We start from the raw sequence: 17,183 nt of genomic DNA, 5'->3' as shown, positions 1-17,183 counted from the left end.
TTTGTACTTTTTTATTTTCTATACAACCATTATGAAGTTTGTTAAGAAGCATGATTTGCCAGAATCACAGTTCCTTGTCAAAATATGAAAAATAACAAAAATAACACCATCCATAAAAGCAAAGCTCTAAATTCAGACTAAAGAACAACTTAACATTAACACTTGAGTGTCAATAGGACAATATAAATTTATTCTTTTATGTGTAAATTTGTTGCAAAATTGCCTAAATTCAGGATACTCTTAAATGACATACTAGCATTTTAATACTTAATTAATGATTATAGATATGCGTCGCCTATAACAATGTACCTAGTTGTATTATTCCAAAAATAAATCAGATGAATATGATAAAAATCATTTCTTTAAGTTTTCAAAGATTTGAAAATTAGTTTTGAATGAACCAACGGACGTACATGTATTAATTATAGAGTTGCTCTGCTTTAAAGTTGTACCTAACGGTGAAGTGTCATTTTATATAATGCGATTTCGTATAATTTATTTCTTATAATTACAGTTCCTATCGTTACATTTTATCTAAGTCATGGACTAAAGACAGAAAAAGAAGAGCAACGGAGGTAATGGAACTGATGAATGCAAGAATATAATATTAGCTTCAGGTTACCATCACAGACCAAACAACTATATAATTGCAATTCTCAAAATTAGACAATAAAGATCAAGTATTACACCTATCCGAAAATCAAGATTTCTGTCTATAAGGAATCTGTGTTTTGCCAACTCACAATAGATTTATTGCCCTAGATGGGTTGTAAAACACAATAAACAGTGGTTAGCGAGATCTTTTGGTATAGACAGACATACACAAAAACATCATATTACTTTATTATGAGGATTTTAATAATAAAAACGAAATTTCTGTACAATATAATTATTAAAAAAATTAAACTATTTATATACGGATGAAAATAAGAGGGGGGGAAAGGGTAAGTTTTTTGTTTGTTTATTACGTTAGTTCAGGTTAGATCATGTAAATTAGGGCATTAAGGTAAAGCCCCGCAGGGTTAGAGCCTCCGCAGTAGTAAGGCATTGAAAAAAAAACCTGCCCTTTATTTCTAATTTATTTCAAAAGTAATGCTTGGGTTGAGTGCTTCATAGGCACTTCAAGGGAAAGCTCTGTTCTATTCCATTGACTACTACAAGGAAATGTGTATTTGTAGTTGAACCTGTTTAATAAATCACAAGTTTCTTTGGCAGTTAACTTTACTGCTCACAAGCTCAGGAACACAAAACATCAAATTTAAATACTTTAGATCAATATTAACATTTCACATTCTAAATTTTTCAAGATAAGGACAATTATGACCTTTAGTAGTGATGCATAAAACACTATATACCTAGTGCTTTTTATTGATAAAGAAACATTGTTGTATTATACGAATGTATATGTAATCGTTGATATATCGACAGAGGAAAAGTTGTCGTCAGTTTAGGTTGCTAATATGGACAGGACGCCATTTATTGGTTTTGGCTGGTTTTGTCATCAGATAACATTTAATATAACATTTTTTATGGATAGATTACTTAATGTTCAACAATTTACTTTTTAAAATGTACAACGAATAAGATTTAAATGAGATTCTTAAACATTTAAACATACATAGATTCAATTTTGAAAAAGCTATATGGATGCTTCACTCACAGATGCATGAAAATCATGTCAATTAGTGGCGCACCAACAAACAAAAAAAGGTGACAATAAATAGTATTAGATAACCCAGTGATCTAAAGGAAATAAGACAATTGCAAATATGTTTATGTAAATCCTAAATGATGATACACAAATTCACCCTTCTGTAGATTGCAATTAGTGGTTTAAACGTTTGGGACACTCAACTTTATAAACCAACCAATGAAAATTCAATAATAGTCACAAAAGTTTAAAAGGCAACGAATAAGAAAACATTATTATAAATCTTTGTTGGGGACTAGTGTAATAAACACCCCAATGTCCCCTCCCTCCCTTGAAAAACCTCACTAATTTACGAAAATAATAACAGAAAACAAATTTAGAAGCATAATTAAAAAGCAACAGAAGCAAGTAAGTAGACTTAAACATTATATTACTTGGTTTTTTTAATTGAAGCCCTTTAATTAAAATAGTTTAATTCAAGATTAGAATATTAATATTCAAGAGAGAACTATAATATTTTTATCTATCTAGGTTTACTACATAAATGGATTTATTATTACTTGGATCTTACACCTGATTATTATGTACTCTAATACAATGAAACTTGTAGCTGGCTAAAATAACGATCTAAACTTCAACCCATTTACCCAATCCCCTCTCCCCTTCTGCTGAATGAAACGTTACCAAGAAGTGATGTCTATATTAGCAGCCTAAATTGACGACAATTTTTCTCCTGTCATAATATCCACATACATTCTATATCCATTACTATGTACTGTACATACTCATACAAGAAGTATTTACTTATTTTAATCAACTTGTGTCAAATTTAACTTTAGAAAATGATACTAAAAAGGTTTTCGTGGAAGCGTAGAATAATATGTATATATACAGGGTGGGGCACATAAATCCGGACTTTTTTAAAACGGCCATAGCGTCAAAACTACTTGACCAATCAGGACGTTTGACCCCACTATAAAAAGCTTAGGTAATGACCTTTCAGCACAAAAAAAATATTTGGACGATTGGGGACGTGTACTCCGAGCTGGCCGCGAATATGTTCAACAAGGCAGATTCGAAATGCGCTGGTGGTTTAATCTTGATTCACGACTAGGGTCCACTATATCTGACCTCAGCCCAGCTGTAGGTGAGGTAGGGTTATAAAACTTGCTGGAGATACTTTTAGATACATAAGTAAGACACTAGAAAAGACTAGAGCTCTCTATCTGAAATGGCTTGGCCGTAGTACTCCAGCAAAGTGAAACGTGTCAGATTTTAAGATGTCAAAAACGTCAAAAATCGTGAAAAATTGTTAATATTTCTCGGTTCTCGATTTCAGCGACCCATATGGAACTTTAAAACTCATTTTAGACTATTGATTGCGCTGACAATCGTAGCTAAATTGTCATGCCATTTCTAAAAAGGTAAAGAACATCGTTCTAGCTCAACTGTGGTCCAAATAAGAGCCTCCGTGTCTAAGGGTAGCTTGAAAGTTGGGTTAATTTGGATCCTGCGGTTACTCACGATCCTAAGGAAATGTTGCCTCCCAGCAGCCTGATCTTAATTCAATGGAGTTTTGGACCTAAAGCTACTTTAAAGCATGCACCAATAGACGTGCCCATATCACAAAGACCTCCCGCATTGCCACTATCAAGGAGAACTTTGCCAGCTTAGACAGGTACATTTTGACCTGGGCCTGCCGGCGGTTGAGGAGGCGGGTAGGGGCGGCGAATGAGACTGGCGGCCATTTTTTTAATAATCTAATAGTCATATACCTATTTTGCCTCCCAGTTTTTAAAATTCAAAAAAATCTTTAAAATTGACGATTTTATGTTCATTTGTTTAAAAATTTGAAAAAGTCCGGATTTATGTGCCCCACCCTGTATTTAGATTCCATATTGTAAAATTTAAATAAATAAAATTTAAGTACATACACACAATTATGATTAACAAAATTATTCCTTATGTAGACTGACATTATTTGTAGAAAAGTTTGGACATTTCTGATGTGTACAACCAAATATAAGTTTATAAAAAGTCCCCAAAGATTTTAAGCAAATAATGAGATATCACGATTATAACACTTTCGGGACCTGAGCTGGATCTTTAAATCATTTCAATGGTGCGCCGAATTTCAGCCAATCACAGCGCGGCATTTCGTAAAATGCTATGCTCTCATTGGTGGAAGTTTGGCTCACCCCGATTTGGCGCACCATTGAAATGATTTAAAGATCCAGCTCAGTATAATTTGCAGTCTAATTCCCTCCATGTTTTGAAACATTTTTTACTTTCTCCTTATTTAAAGTTTATGAGGCGTTTTATGCTAATAATTATTATATTTTTGCATCAGTAGGTAGTTTTTGCCAGGGAGGGAGGGGACATAGTATGTTAATCATACTGGTACCTAAAGTTTTTTAACCATTTTATCTTATTCGCGGCTCAAAAACTGTATGTACCTTTATTGAATTTGGTTGAATCTAACTAGTTTTGTACCAACTTTTCAACCATTTACTTTAATCTACTGAAGGGTAATTTAGTTTATCATAATTGGGCATGTATATGAATTATTTTCCATTATCTTATCCCCTAAGATCCCTGAGTTTTGGCGGTTTAAAAAGTCCGTACAATACAGTTTTCATCATGAGAACTCCTTATCATAACTTTCTAAACCATGCATTGGTTAGCCTGCAAAACAACGAAATATTTTGTGTAAGAAAATAGTAACAATGTACTAAATGTAGATAATATTTATTTGTGAAGAAGTTAGGACCTTTATAGACTGTGAAAATCAATACATCAAATGTTTTAATTTAACGGACGAGAAAACGTTTTTTTTAAACTTGGGGACCAGTAGAATTTACACTAGATTTTTGGACCATAACATGTTTTATTATTAATTACAAATTTTTATGCAACTACAAATTCTGCGAAAGCGCCTAACTATTTTGACAAAATGGAAAATAGGCAACTTTGCGGGAACACCTTTTAATATTTACAATCCCATATAAAAGTCTGGCTAAAATGCAAAATATTATAACTAATGGGGAGTTTAAAGTCCCTAGATGCAAAAGAGAAAATGTAAAATACGCACAATGCGAATGACGTCATTCAAAAATAAAAATTTCTAACAAGTACAATACTGTTTAAAAGCTTCGCTTCTACAATAGCACCCAAAAAAAGTAAGAAAAACCAAATCATATCATGGGTAATGTTACTTATTTTTTGAGATAAACAACGACGAATTTTATTAAATAGTAGCGAAGCTGAAATTATACAAGCAAAATATGCGTTCAATTTAAAAAAAAAATAGATCAACAACCCTATCCCCCATCCAAGTGCCTCTAGAAGCCTCTAGGGGCATAGCCGCAAGTATGGGAATAAAATGGGATAATTAAAACCCTTCTGCACGCCCTTATATATATTGCAACAAATGGCAACGTCGCGACAGGAGCCAGTGAGATAAAAATTTTGATGTTTATTTTGGTTGAGTCACCTTGATTAAATAAATTTTACTACAATATCTACAAAGCTACTCTTATGCCTTGCGTTTATTTTGTCAATATATCAAGGCCTCGCTAACCACTGAACCGATTGGTTTCTCTATTTAAGGAAGATTCACATAGTTTCCGAATTAGAGCCCTTAAATGCTAAGATTGCAGTCGCTAGATAACATTAGGAAAATCGATATATTATTACTTGGATATTAGAGTAAAACACTAGAGCGAGAAAGAGTTAAATAAATGTATCGCATCAACCTTGTTCCACCTTTCTATTGGGTCATTGAAAATCAACCAATGGAGTCGCTTATATTAACACAGCTAAGTAGCCGAAAATAACTTAGAAGCAGACGAAAAAGGTCATTGAAAAATAAAGGGAGGTAGTTGTCTGTATATACTAAGAGATATAAGTTTTCCGGAATTTTAATGTAGGGAGTAGATTTGAAATCTGCATCAAATTTTAAGGATTTTTTATAAAATTCGTTTTTTGTAAAATTCTTTATCTAAAAGCGAAAATACATTTTAAGTTAATTAATTTTGACCAATAGGATAGGTGGATTTTAAACTACCTGCGCTCTAATTGGTTGAATGATGTACGACATCCAATCAGAGCGCAGATTTTTTAAATCCACCAATCACAGATGCCAAAATTAATTAACTTAATTTGTATTTCCGCTTTTAGATAAAGAATTATACAAAAAACCAATTTTATAAAAAATCCTTAAAATTTGATGCAGATTTCAAATCTACTCCCTACATTACAATTCCGGAAAACTTATATCTCTTAGTATATACATCTATACTATAGATCTGTTATTGAATGGTGCACCAAATTTCCATGTACCCTAATACTCCTACTGGATGAACTAACTGACCAATATATTAGCAACCAAAGCCATTCTGTTATATAAAAGATAGACTGCTAAAATTTTGTGTAAATGTTCATATTACTATTACTGTCTTTGAAGCCCCCAATTTCCGATCATTTGCTTAGTTGTTTCTTTTCATGGAAGAGCTTCGCTAATTTTAGATGTTGACATCCTTGTTTCAATAATTACTTTTAAAGATATAAGGCGAATTTTTATAAGACGATTTTAATGACATTAAAGCATATACTCTATATCTCACTTTGTCCGTATATATGTCAATAATGCCATTGAGTAGCTTTTAATGCTGTAGGAAAATGTTATTTTTCGCCTTTTTTATTGAATTGGATTATGAAATTTATTGTAAAAATCATAAGAATCTGGTTTTTTTTCTTTCTTGATATTTTGCTTAATGGTTTTATTTATCTGTGTTTCGCTACTTCGATGTTGTCATTCTTGTTTATTACGTTCTAAGATCGTTGGTCTGCCTTTAATTCTTTAAAATTGGTTTCCTCTCCATCTACTTATCAACTTACTTTTATGGCCTGTCTGTTTGGTTTTACGGACATGTTGTTATAATCAAATTATTTTAAAACTATGTTTTCTTAGATTTACTATATTATGAATTTAAATTTTCTGTTTTATAAATAGAAATTAAATACTTCAATTATAATTCAAATAGCAACATGATATAAAAGAAATTAATTTATTCTTCATGAAGTAAAATAATCATATAACGGGTCTTATTGTTCTGGCCAATGAGAGTTTATTATGGATTAGTGGAGCATCATGAGTTTTAAGCACTTGTCATTTGGAAAACTTGAGCTCATTTATAGACATTTATTTCCTATATAGATTAGGGTGGGTCGATTTTTGACATTTTTTTTCTGAGACCTAAGCCGGGATCTGCAAACGATTCTTATGATTATAATACACCTCTGTATGATTTGAAATTTATCTTAAGTCTTAAAACTGCTGACGACCAGACATACAATTGTATAGCTATTTGTAAATGGGAGTCAAAAATTTATTGAATCAGAACTATGGCTTCATTGTGCTCACAGGAAAGGCATTGAGTAGTAGAATCAGAAACTTTTGACCGTTTTAAAAAATCTTGTTCCTAGCCTGAGAAAATCTCGAAAAACCTCTACAAATTGGACAATTCTCAATAAACCTGGAAAAATGGTGGTTTTTTTTTAATTTCTAAGGCTAGGAACGAGATATTTTGAAACTGACAAAAGTTCCTGATTCTACTCCTCAATGCCTTTTCTGGAAGCACCATGAAGCCATAGTTCTGATTCAATTTTTTTTAATGTCGTCTTTGCATATCAATAAGTAATGAAATACATTTTTAAGTGGTAGCATTTTAAATATCAATTTTTTAAAATTCTTTTTCCGTCAGAATTTTTTTTAAAGTTAATTTTATCTGTTGCATATCCCCTCTTTGTCTAATTCCCATATGAACCCGCCCTAATATAGATCTATCATGGATCTTGAAGCAATTAAACAGGCCGTTCTGTAAATGTTAAAATTGGAAGATTCTATAAAACAAAAGTTGTTGCAAATATAAGAATTAAATAAATAATAACGACATAAATAAAAATGTTTAAAATTACGATACTTTTTATGCTAAAGTAGTGTTACGGACGGACGTACAGACTTACCCTAGTTATAGAGTAGCTGAGCTACTAAAGATTGTTAAGTTGAGATTGTAAATTACCAGAGAAGTGGCCCGGGTATAAATATGGGTCAAGTACTGCACAGCTATCAGTTGAACACTGACTGTCGGCAAGAAAACACACACACACAAGTAGAATCAAAATGGTTCCATGTAGGATCATCTTACTGATTTCAGCTTTTATTGCTGGGAGTCTGAGGTAATCTTTTTAATCCATTATATGATACTAGCGGCAAGGCCCCTAGAGGGCACTAGGGGATTTTAAGGGAGGGGGAGTCATTTTTTAGGGGCGATTTCTTATGGGAGGGTGTTGGTACTCTCCCATAAATAAACATTTCCACGACCTATGAGAAGCTACTTTGTAAAGGAAAACAATATAAGCTTGGACGCCCTTGTCCTGACCTCCTTCGCCCTCCCCTGGCGCCTAGGGACGAATCAACTAGTTACCATACCTATTTTTTTAAATAACTATTTTAGACTTACGATATGATTATTTTTAGTATTCCTTCTTGCAAGACTACTTCTGGTAAAAAATGTATCTTCCCATTTAAATACAATGGAACAACATACAAGTAAGTATTCATTTTAATTTAACAATAAATCTTTATTTTCTTTTTCATATCATGGAAAGAAAACTAAGTAACCCTTGCCATATTTTCACAGTAGCTTTTCTCCTATTTCCAGCCCCTACGGGGCCAATTTCCTACTCTCTGCGGGACAATAATTAAAATTAACCTAACCTAAAATAATCAAAAGCTCCTTTAAAAATACGACGGAACCTGCTACTTAATTTTCTTTCCATGATCCTCAGGACATTATATAAAATTGAAGTCTTGCTTTATCCTAAAGTTAAGATAAAGAAAAAAATTTACTTTTGCAGTAATGCTAGGCCGTAATAAGAAATCAAAGTATAAACCTAAGGCCCTTATAATAATAAATTTCCTTTTATGCTAGGTTAGGTTAGGTTTAGAAGAACTCTGTATGGATAAAACCCCGCATTTTATTTTTCAAATATAAGTATGATTGGTTTGGTGGTCAATTTATACGTTTGTGTAAAATTTGGTTGCTAACTTAGCACAATTCTATACAAGCAGCCGTATAATTCATATCAGCTGATGCTCAGATAGAATAATCTGCGTAGCTGTCCATAGTGCCCCAGAAAAATGGGGATAGCTGCCACTGCTTTTGGCCTACCTATTCTATTGACGTCATAAAATACCCCCTACCCATATATTTTCTATGGGGTTTCTTTCCCCCTTCCCTTTCTCTTTCCCTCTACTATGACTAGAATAGGTAGGCCAAAAGCTGTGACATCTATCCCTATTTTCCTAAGGCACTAAACACAGCTTCAAAATCTGCACTAGAAAGAAAATTTTTTAGATGTTTTATTCTGGTTAAAATATTTTAAACCCTTTTGGGTAGAATTTTAAATATTAATCATAATAAATTAAAAACTTGAAAAAGCAGGATAATATTAGAAAATTATATAAAAAAAATAATAATTGAATCAATGTTTTTTTCTTAGTTCCTGCACGATAGCTGACAGTCCTACTCATGTTGCCTGGTGTGCTTATCAGGTGTCTTCTGATAGAACTGCTATACCTGGCAAATGGGAGGGATGTAACACCAGAGGTATAATTAGATCAATATTATTCTAAATTTGACATTTGTATGTTGATTTTAATGTCCAAATATTAATACATCGAATTATATATAAATTTGATGTTTCTAACAACATTTTTTGTTAAATTGAAGTATCCATTTTATTGGTTTCAATACAACCTAATTTTGAGCTTCTCCACAAAGTGCCTGCTGAGCATTGAAACCTCTTTCTCTTTTTTTTGAAATGAATAGAAAATAATGCGATAGGGATAGTTTATTTCAGTACCTCTAACCCTGCGGTATATATACCTGCGGGACAACCAAGTACCCAATATAACCAAGCCTGACCTGTCCTAAAGTAAAAATGCATGTGTGTGTGTAGCCATAGTTTCTTAGTGTTTGGACCTAAGTAGTCATGGAGTAGGACGAGACACTTTTGTATGCTAGCAACAGGGCACCTGTCCTAAAGCAAAAATCAAACAAACAATAACTAAGCCCTCAATCCCCCCCGCTTAATTTCAATTTATTTTAAAAATGTAAGGGTAGGGGGGACGGAGTTTTATGCTCAACGGACACACACGCCCCAAATTTTTATTTTAATTTTGTTATACTCCATTAAAATAAGTTGGTAATGATCACTCCATTTTTCCAGCTCAAATAGTTGGAAATCTATTGAAAATGAGTAAAAATAATGTTCTTATAAATGATAATCAAATTTATATTAGTTTGTGCTGTCAACGAAAGAAATTCACGGCTGTTCAATGCATGTGAAACAGAATCCGGACCATCGGCTGGCAAACCATGTGTTTTTCCTTTCAAGTAAGAAAATAAAGTTATATTATTACTTTGAAACCAATTGATATCCGCTGTACTAGTACCGGTTCTCAGCTACAGAAAAATCATGTATAGTATTGTATATTTTCCACAATTATTGAAATTGTTATTCATTATATCCACGGAAAGTTTATCATACGATGTGACAAAACTATTATAATTACAAATATTCTAGCATTTCATGAATCCTTACTTTCAATAACTATGTATGCTTACTCTAATTGAGCTCCTGTAAGATCTGAAATGATTTAATATGATCATTTGACTTTTTTTAAATTAGGTTACTTTATGACTCTTTAAAAAAACCAAATAAATTCATACTAAATTTTAATATTTAAGGTTCGAAGGAAAAACTCATACATCCTGTACAAGATGGGAAAAGCATTTTGGTTTTTTTGATGAACACCATGGTAAGTTATTTAGTTTAGATTTTAAGTCACAAGATTTTTAGAAGATTAAATAGAAAAGGATTATATTCCTTGTCCAAATTGTTTTAGTAAACTGCAATATCATGACAACATTTATCAGTAGCAATGCACAAAAAAATCATGCATGGACAATGATTTTAAAAGCAGATGTTTAAATCAAGAACATGTTTGAAAAATCAAAAAAAAAACCTATACATGAAATATTTTTTAAAAATATTTATGTTTATTATTTGCCTGACAGACCGACAAAGCAAGTGTATTACAATCTTCATAAAATCACATTTCTCCCATGGTGTTACTAACTGACGGAGGGACGTAAAGACAGACTTAATTATAGAAGGGATTCACTACTAAGAAATAGTAAAGGATGCCGTCATTGATTTCAAATTTTTGGCACAATTGTAACAAATAAGCATACTTGCAATGCGCACCACACATCTTTCATTCTAAAAAATTTAGTTAATCCAAATAATTTTCAATCCTTTCATAATCATACATTTTTAAAGGAAAATTCTGGTGTTCAACCAAAGTGGACAGGTGGGGAAATCATATCAGTGGCAGGGGAAATTATGGATTCTGTGGATACTGTGACCAGAAGGCCTGTGGCTGCCACTGTGAAAACAATGAGAAAGCATCTGATGTGCCAGACATTGAGGCTTATGATCCTCTCAAATAATAAATTTCTCGTATTCATTCGAAACCGATTAATATCCGGTGGATTAGAACCGGTTCTCATCCATACGATAAACTATGTCTAGCATTGTATTACATCTAGTTTTCTACAAATATAAAAATGTACAATCATAAGATTGAAACCAGTTTTTTAGCATGTGCTTTTGGCCTCTCGGGGATGAAAATTATTTTAAACTTATAATTGTACACTTTATTTTTTGGAAAGCTGTTTATAAAACGATGCGAGAAATAACGATTTCAGTTTAATCACAAAAATAAGTTTAGAACATCTTAGTTCTTACTGATATAAATTTTGTTTTAGCTTTTGACTATAGAAAATCAACTTTTATTTTTGTTTTTGCTTGAATATTATATTATTCTGTTAATTTTTATGGTACATTTTTAATTTACAGTATAAAATTCCTGTTAAAATATTTGTATCTATTATAGTTGATTAATTGTACCTTAAAACTTATTGACTAGCAATGCAATATTAAAGTATATTTTTCTTTAATATTACATTTATATGGGTTAATTTGTTAGTAACTATTAATAAATCTAATCATTTCCAGTTTCTTTATAATTGTCTGTATTTAATGAATAAAGTTTGTGAGTGACAAATTTTATTCAAATTTCTTTTACATAAAGTATTCCAAATTAGAGTTAGTTTTGACAAAATTCTTCTAAACAGATTTGATTATAAATTATGATAAAAAATACAGAAACAAGTAAATAAACTATCAAACGAAAAAATACATGTACATTACAACCCTCATTATGATTAACATATCATTATTGAACTTAAGTTTTTGAAGACCATTTAAGTTCTCTTTTTTAGGCCGGTAAGCTTGGCATAGGTCCTGGTAAGGTTTTAGGCTGTTTCTTTGTTACAAAATTACATAATCCAAATATATTTATAATTGTTGAATGTCTCTATCTCTGTTCCAACTGAAAGAATGAATATTGGTGACAATCATTTTCCTCTTAGCAGCTCCTCAGGGAAAGAGAAAGTTTAGATTTTTTATCATCCATTAAAGAAAGCCTGCAATAAATACACAGCTTTAACTGCTGAAAGACTGTTACAAGTAGAACCATTACCTAAAATTTGAACCCTCCAGCTTCAATAATAAAAAAATTAAGGGCTGAAGGCTTCAAATTTTGGGTATTGGGTCTACTTGTGGCAGTCTTTCAGCAATTAGAGCGGTGTATTTCTTGCAGGCTTCCTATAATGTGGCCTAAGATGCGGCCACTTAAAAAGGTTCAAACTAAAAAAGATTTATACAATCAAAACATTATTATTAAATAAAATCATGTTACTTCTAAACTATTTAAATTGCAAATTTAGGACTTTCACACAAAAAATGGTTGTCTGATGGGCTATTTTTTAAGTAATCCAGTATAGGTTATGGAATGGATAGGAGTTAAGGAAGAATATCCCTAGTCCTATTATCTGTGCCCTTTGCCAGCTTTAGTTTTAAACCAGGTGTTTATACAAAATAGGCATTTCTTTTTTTTCTTGAAAAATACTTAAAATATAACAAGATCATTATTTTACCGTATCTAGTCCAAAGGCGTGTCAGATGGAAATCAATATATTATTACTTGGATGTTGCACCAGATTTTCATGTATTCTAGTAAAGTGAAGCTCGCAGCTAGCTAAAATAATTATACCCACATCCATCCCATTTACCCCATACCCTACCCTGCTACTGAATGAATGAACTTACCATTAAATGAGGTTCATATTAACAACCTAAATTGACGACAAATGTTCCCCTGTCAATATATCCATGATTTTATATCCATTGGGATGGAATGAATCATTTTTCATAATTTTGCTAAAATGAATATTGTTAATAATGTATAAAGATATATTAGAGTACCTTACTTCTTGGTAAAGCCTTTCAATCTATGTGTCCAAGCTCATTTTGGTACGTCGGTTCTAATCTTTGTAGCAAAGCTACTCTACAGGTTTTAGACTGATGGTATATTGATATCAGAGATATCAGATAGAGTGATAGAGATAAATAAGGAACTTATAACTGTGTAAGGCTCTTTATAGTGCCTACAAAAAAAATGACGTCATACAGTACAAATGACCAATAATAGGCCAATACACAGACTACATAACCAATGATAGGCCAATACATAGACTAAATTACCAATGGCAGGCCAGTATACATTATAATTGAACAATAGTAGGCTAGTATGACGTCATATTTTATAGGCACTACAAAAGTATATGTGAAGGGTATCTGGGTAATAAAAGTTAACAACCACTGGCGTGCACAGGGTTTTGCCGGGGGGTTGTATTTTTTTAATGAGCGAATAAAGGGGAGTTTTTCAATTTTCAGGAGAGTTTTTACACCATAATACACCCCCTTTCCGCAAGCTTATGGGTACAACCAAGATGAAAGGGAAGGGTTAAATTGCATGTAATTCCTGTAAGCGTTTCAGACTTACAGAGTTGCATCTCTACAAAAATTTACAGTGTATTTTTGAGCAAGCGCAGGGAGATCGATTATACATAGATAAATCATTCATTTTACTATTGTGTAAAAAACTGCATTTAGTAGCAAAAAATCATTTTGCGCGTCCTAGCAGGACTAATATCACACTATGAACCTTGCCATTTTATTCAATGTCACTTCCATGGTTGAATTTCTACTGAAAAGTGTGATTTTATATGACAGTTATATCAGAAAGATGTAAATATTCTTGGATGATTTCTTGGTGGCCCACTTTCTGTCCAATTTAATGTATATCTATCTATCTATCTTTAAAAAAAAACTATAGTACTTGGTATTTGAAACAAGGAAAACAACATCCATAAGTAGTGAAGCACTAAAAATTCATGGAAGGACAAACAGACAAAATGAATTAAAAAGAAGATGTTCAGTTGATAAATGTTCTATAATTATTAGAAATCACGAAACCTTTCTAAAATATTAATAAAGCATATTTTCAATGTCTATATCTATGACCGACAGACTGAAGGACAAAGTATATTAAACACTAGATGAACATTGATACAGGAAATCTAAAATTTACTAAAAATTTAAGTAGTCTATCTTCAATAGCAGCCGAGAGAATCGCATTTAGAGTTACGGACGGACAGACAAAATTAATTATAGAGTAGCTTCGCTACTAAAAAAATGTAAACAGATATTTATAAAACTATAAATAAATTACTTATATTCATAACATACACACATCTACAATAAAAGTTTTGACATTATGTCTTGTTTATCTAATTTTTTGTTTTATTTTCTACTTGATATTATTAAAAGTGCCGCTGCTTTTATTCACTAAAGTCTGTCTGTTCTTTCTAACCTTAAGATACTTACAAATAAATAAGTTATTTGATCTAGAAACTTTAATATGACTTCACAATTATAGTTTAACAAGTCATTACAAAATTATTTCTCCATCTGTTTTTTTTTGTTTATAAAAAACATATTTTAAACTTATTTCAGGTGCTGCGATACCAATGGACTAAATTGAATTTATTTATAGTGGCGAAGCTAATCTTTAATTTACTTTGTCTGTTCGTCCGACAACCCGTAACAGTGTTGAGTCGGTAGAAAATGATTCTAATCAAGATTGACTACAGATTTTTTGTGAAGATAACTCATATAAAAGAGCATCCAGTATACAACTTTCTTGGTCCGTCGGTCCATTAATCATGCTACAAAAAAAATATATATTCTTTTATGTAAAAAAGTTCTGTATTTTAAAATTGAATATCATATCAATCTTTCTTGCTTTTTATGGCCACTGAACATCTCCTGTATAACTTATTTTGGCCGTTTGTCTATTCATTACTTTTGTGCTTCGCTGCTTATTGGATGTTGTTATCCTTGTTTAGATATCATTCGAAATCTGAAAACTTTTCTGTATTTTGCTTCATTAGTTTCATTAACAAACAAAAAGATTTAAGATGAGGATGACAATATCCAAGGTACAGTTTCTAATAATAAAAAATAATTGAATTGACCTGCCGTTTTTCCATTATAACTAATATTAAGTATTGTATAAAAGTAATTAAATATTTGAAGGGTCATGGTGGAAAGACGAACTTACAGAAACCCTTTCTGTAGTGCAGTGGCGCTACTAAAAATTATTTCTTATTTCAGTATGCCTTACTTGTACCCATATGACAAATATAATTAGTATTGTAGCTATTGTCTAGGGTTGGGCCGGATAGTTTTTTGGCCGGATACCGGATACCGGATATCCGGTATCCGGCCGGATATCCGGCAAACGCCGGATATCCGGCAAACTACCGGATATCCGGCCAAATTGCCGGATATCCGGCCGGATAACCGGCCAAATTACTGGCATCTTATTATATAAAACTGGCGGCTACGCCCTTAGAGGCCTCTAGGGGCACTTGAGGGGGGGGGGGGTTGAATTTGATAACCATTTTTATTATTTCAGATTTAAGAAAGAAAGAAAAAATTTGGGGGGGTGGAATGTTTTTAGGGGGAGGGGCTGACGCCCCCTTATTTTTATATTTAGTTGAAAAATTAAATAAAAATATTTTTTTTTGAGGGGATATTTTTTTCTAGGGGCGATTTTTCTTGGGAGAGTGGTGGTACCCTCCCCCAAAATAGTTATAAACCTTCCCAGGGCCTATGAGAAGCTACCCTGTAAAGGAGTACCCAATCGGTTCAGCGGTTAGCAAGATCCTTCAGTACAGACAAACAGATAGACAGACATCCTATTACTTTATTATAAGGATTCAGGTTAAAACTTAAAAATTATGTAACTATTAAATGATCTTTCTTCTAAGCAATTAATCTAATAAACTATTACTACCCTCAATCTGTAATATTAACCCCTGTTGGAGGATGGGCGGGGAGGTGGCATTGTACGCATGACCCCCCCCCCCCCCCCCCCTGTGCATTGTGTATAAAAGGTCGAGGGCTATAACTAAGTGACTTTCGAAATATGGGTATGACACATAACAGAGAGTTGGAATTTTTTGAATACCTCATAGGCACATTTTTTTTACTTAAACAAAGCATTTCATGTTATCAAATACTTAAATATTCTAAAGTCGTACATCCTCATATGAAATATAGGTGTTCAAGTCGATTTCAGGTTCCAGGTATAGCCCTGCAAGTCCTGAACCTCCATATCTCCAGAAATCTTTAAATAGTTCCTGTGACAGCAATTATTGACTTGGAGACTTCAAATGTTAAACTTAGGCTTTTTATATGTCTTCATGACATATTACAATTTCATAAAATCAGTTGCTGTTTACCTGCCGACCGCCAGTTTGCAGCTGGCAGCTGCCAAGTACTGCTGCCCCCGCCAAAATTTATGTTTTGAGATTTCTAATAAAAAATTTACATAAAGATAAAACTATTCAGAAAAAATTGTTCTTCTAGCTTCAATAATGAAAAAATTACAGCCATTTATAATTAAAAAAGCAGAAATTTTGGATCATGTTACTTGTCGATGCAGCGCTGCACTTACAAGTAACATGTTTAACTTTGCTGCACTTACAAGTAACATGTTAAAGGGAGATAAGAAAAGGGACATAGGCAGACAATGTTAGTTATATTTTTATTGAAAATAAGCTTTAACCAACACACAGGCCATTGAGTCCTACTGGAATACCAAGAAGACTCATATAAAAGCAATGAGAGGTTGTCACAGAACCTTCTTACAACGTTATTTGGATGAATACATGTAGAGGGATCGCTATAATGATAATGTATTTTACAATTTGTGCAACCAGATTGCTATTCAATATCATGTGTAATTATTTAATAATATTTTTGCATATATTCAAAACCATTACTAATAAATGTTTAGCTAACAAATTAATTATAATTGTTTCTATTTATAATTATATTAGTATCTCTATAGGAAATGGAGGGGGGATATTGCTGCATCTACAAGTAACATGTATGAGTTTGCTGCATCTACAAGTAACATGTGATA

At 32.3% G+C, this 17,183-nt stretch overlaps 1 protein-coding gene across 1 annotated transcript; it reads left to right on the top strand.

Moving 5' to 3' along the window:
• The first annotated feature begins 7,780 nt into the window (after window positions 1-7,780).
• LOC145329583 (matrix metalloproteinase-9-like) lies at window positions 7,781-12,147 on the top strand. Its single transcript, XM_080173862.1, has 6 exons — window positions 7,781-7,891; window positions 8,193-8,264; window positions 9,218-9,324; window positions 10,020-10,113; window positions 10,468-10,538; window positions 11,063-12,147. Exons 1-6 carry the CDS (start codon window positions 7,836-7,838, stop codon window positions 11,230-11,232), a joined length of 570 nt encoding a protein of 189 aa, XP_080029988.1. The 5' UTR covers window positions 7,781-7,835; the 3' UTR covers window positions 11,233-12,147.
• The last annotated feature ends 5,036 nt before the right edge of the window (window positions 12,148-17,183 follow it).

This window comes from Acartia tonsa, chromosome 10 (genome assembly GCF_053477335.1).
Source record: "Acartia tonsa isolate MP-2025a chromosome 10, ASM5347733v1, whole genome shotgun sequence".
In the NCBI taxonomy this organism is placed as follows: Eukaryota; Metazoa; Arthropoda; class Copepoda; order Calanoida; family Acartiidae; genus Acartia; species Acartia tonsa.
The sequence above is the reverse complement of the archived record's forward strand: the minus strand, read 5'-3'. Positions and strand labels throughout refer to the sequence as shown.

Coding starts and splice junctions, on each gene's coding strand:
- LOC145329583 (XM_080173862.1), top strand. CDS start 7,836: ATGGTTCCATGTAGGATCATCTTACTGATTTCAGCTTTTATTGCTGGG. Junction 8,265..9,217: donor TACAATGGAACAACATACAA/GTAAGTATTCAT, acceptor TTTTTTTCTTAG/TTCCTGCACGATAGCTGACA. Junction 10,114..10,467: donor CCATGTGTTTTTCCTTTCAA/GTAAGAAAATAA, acceptor TTAATATTTAAG/GTTCGAAGGAAAAACTCATA.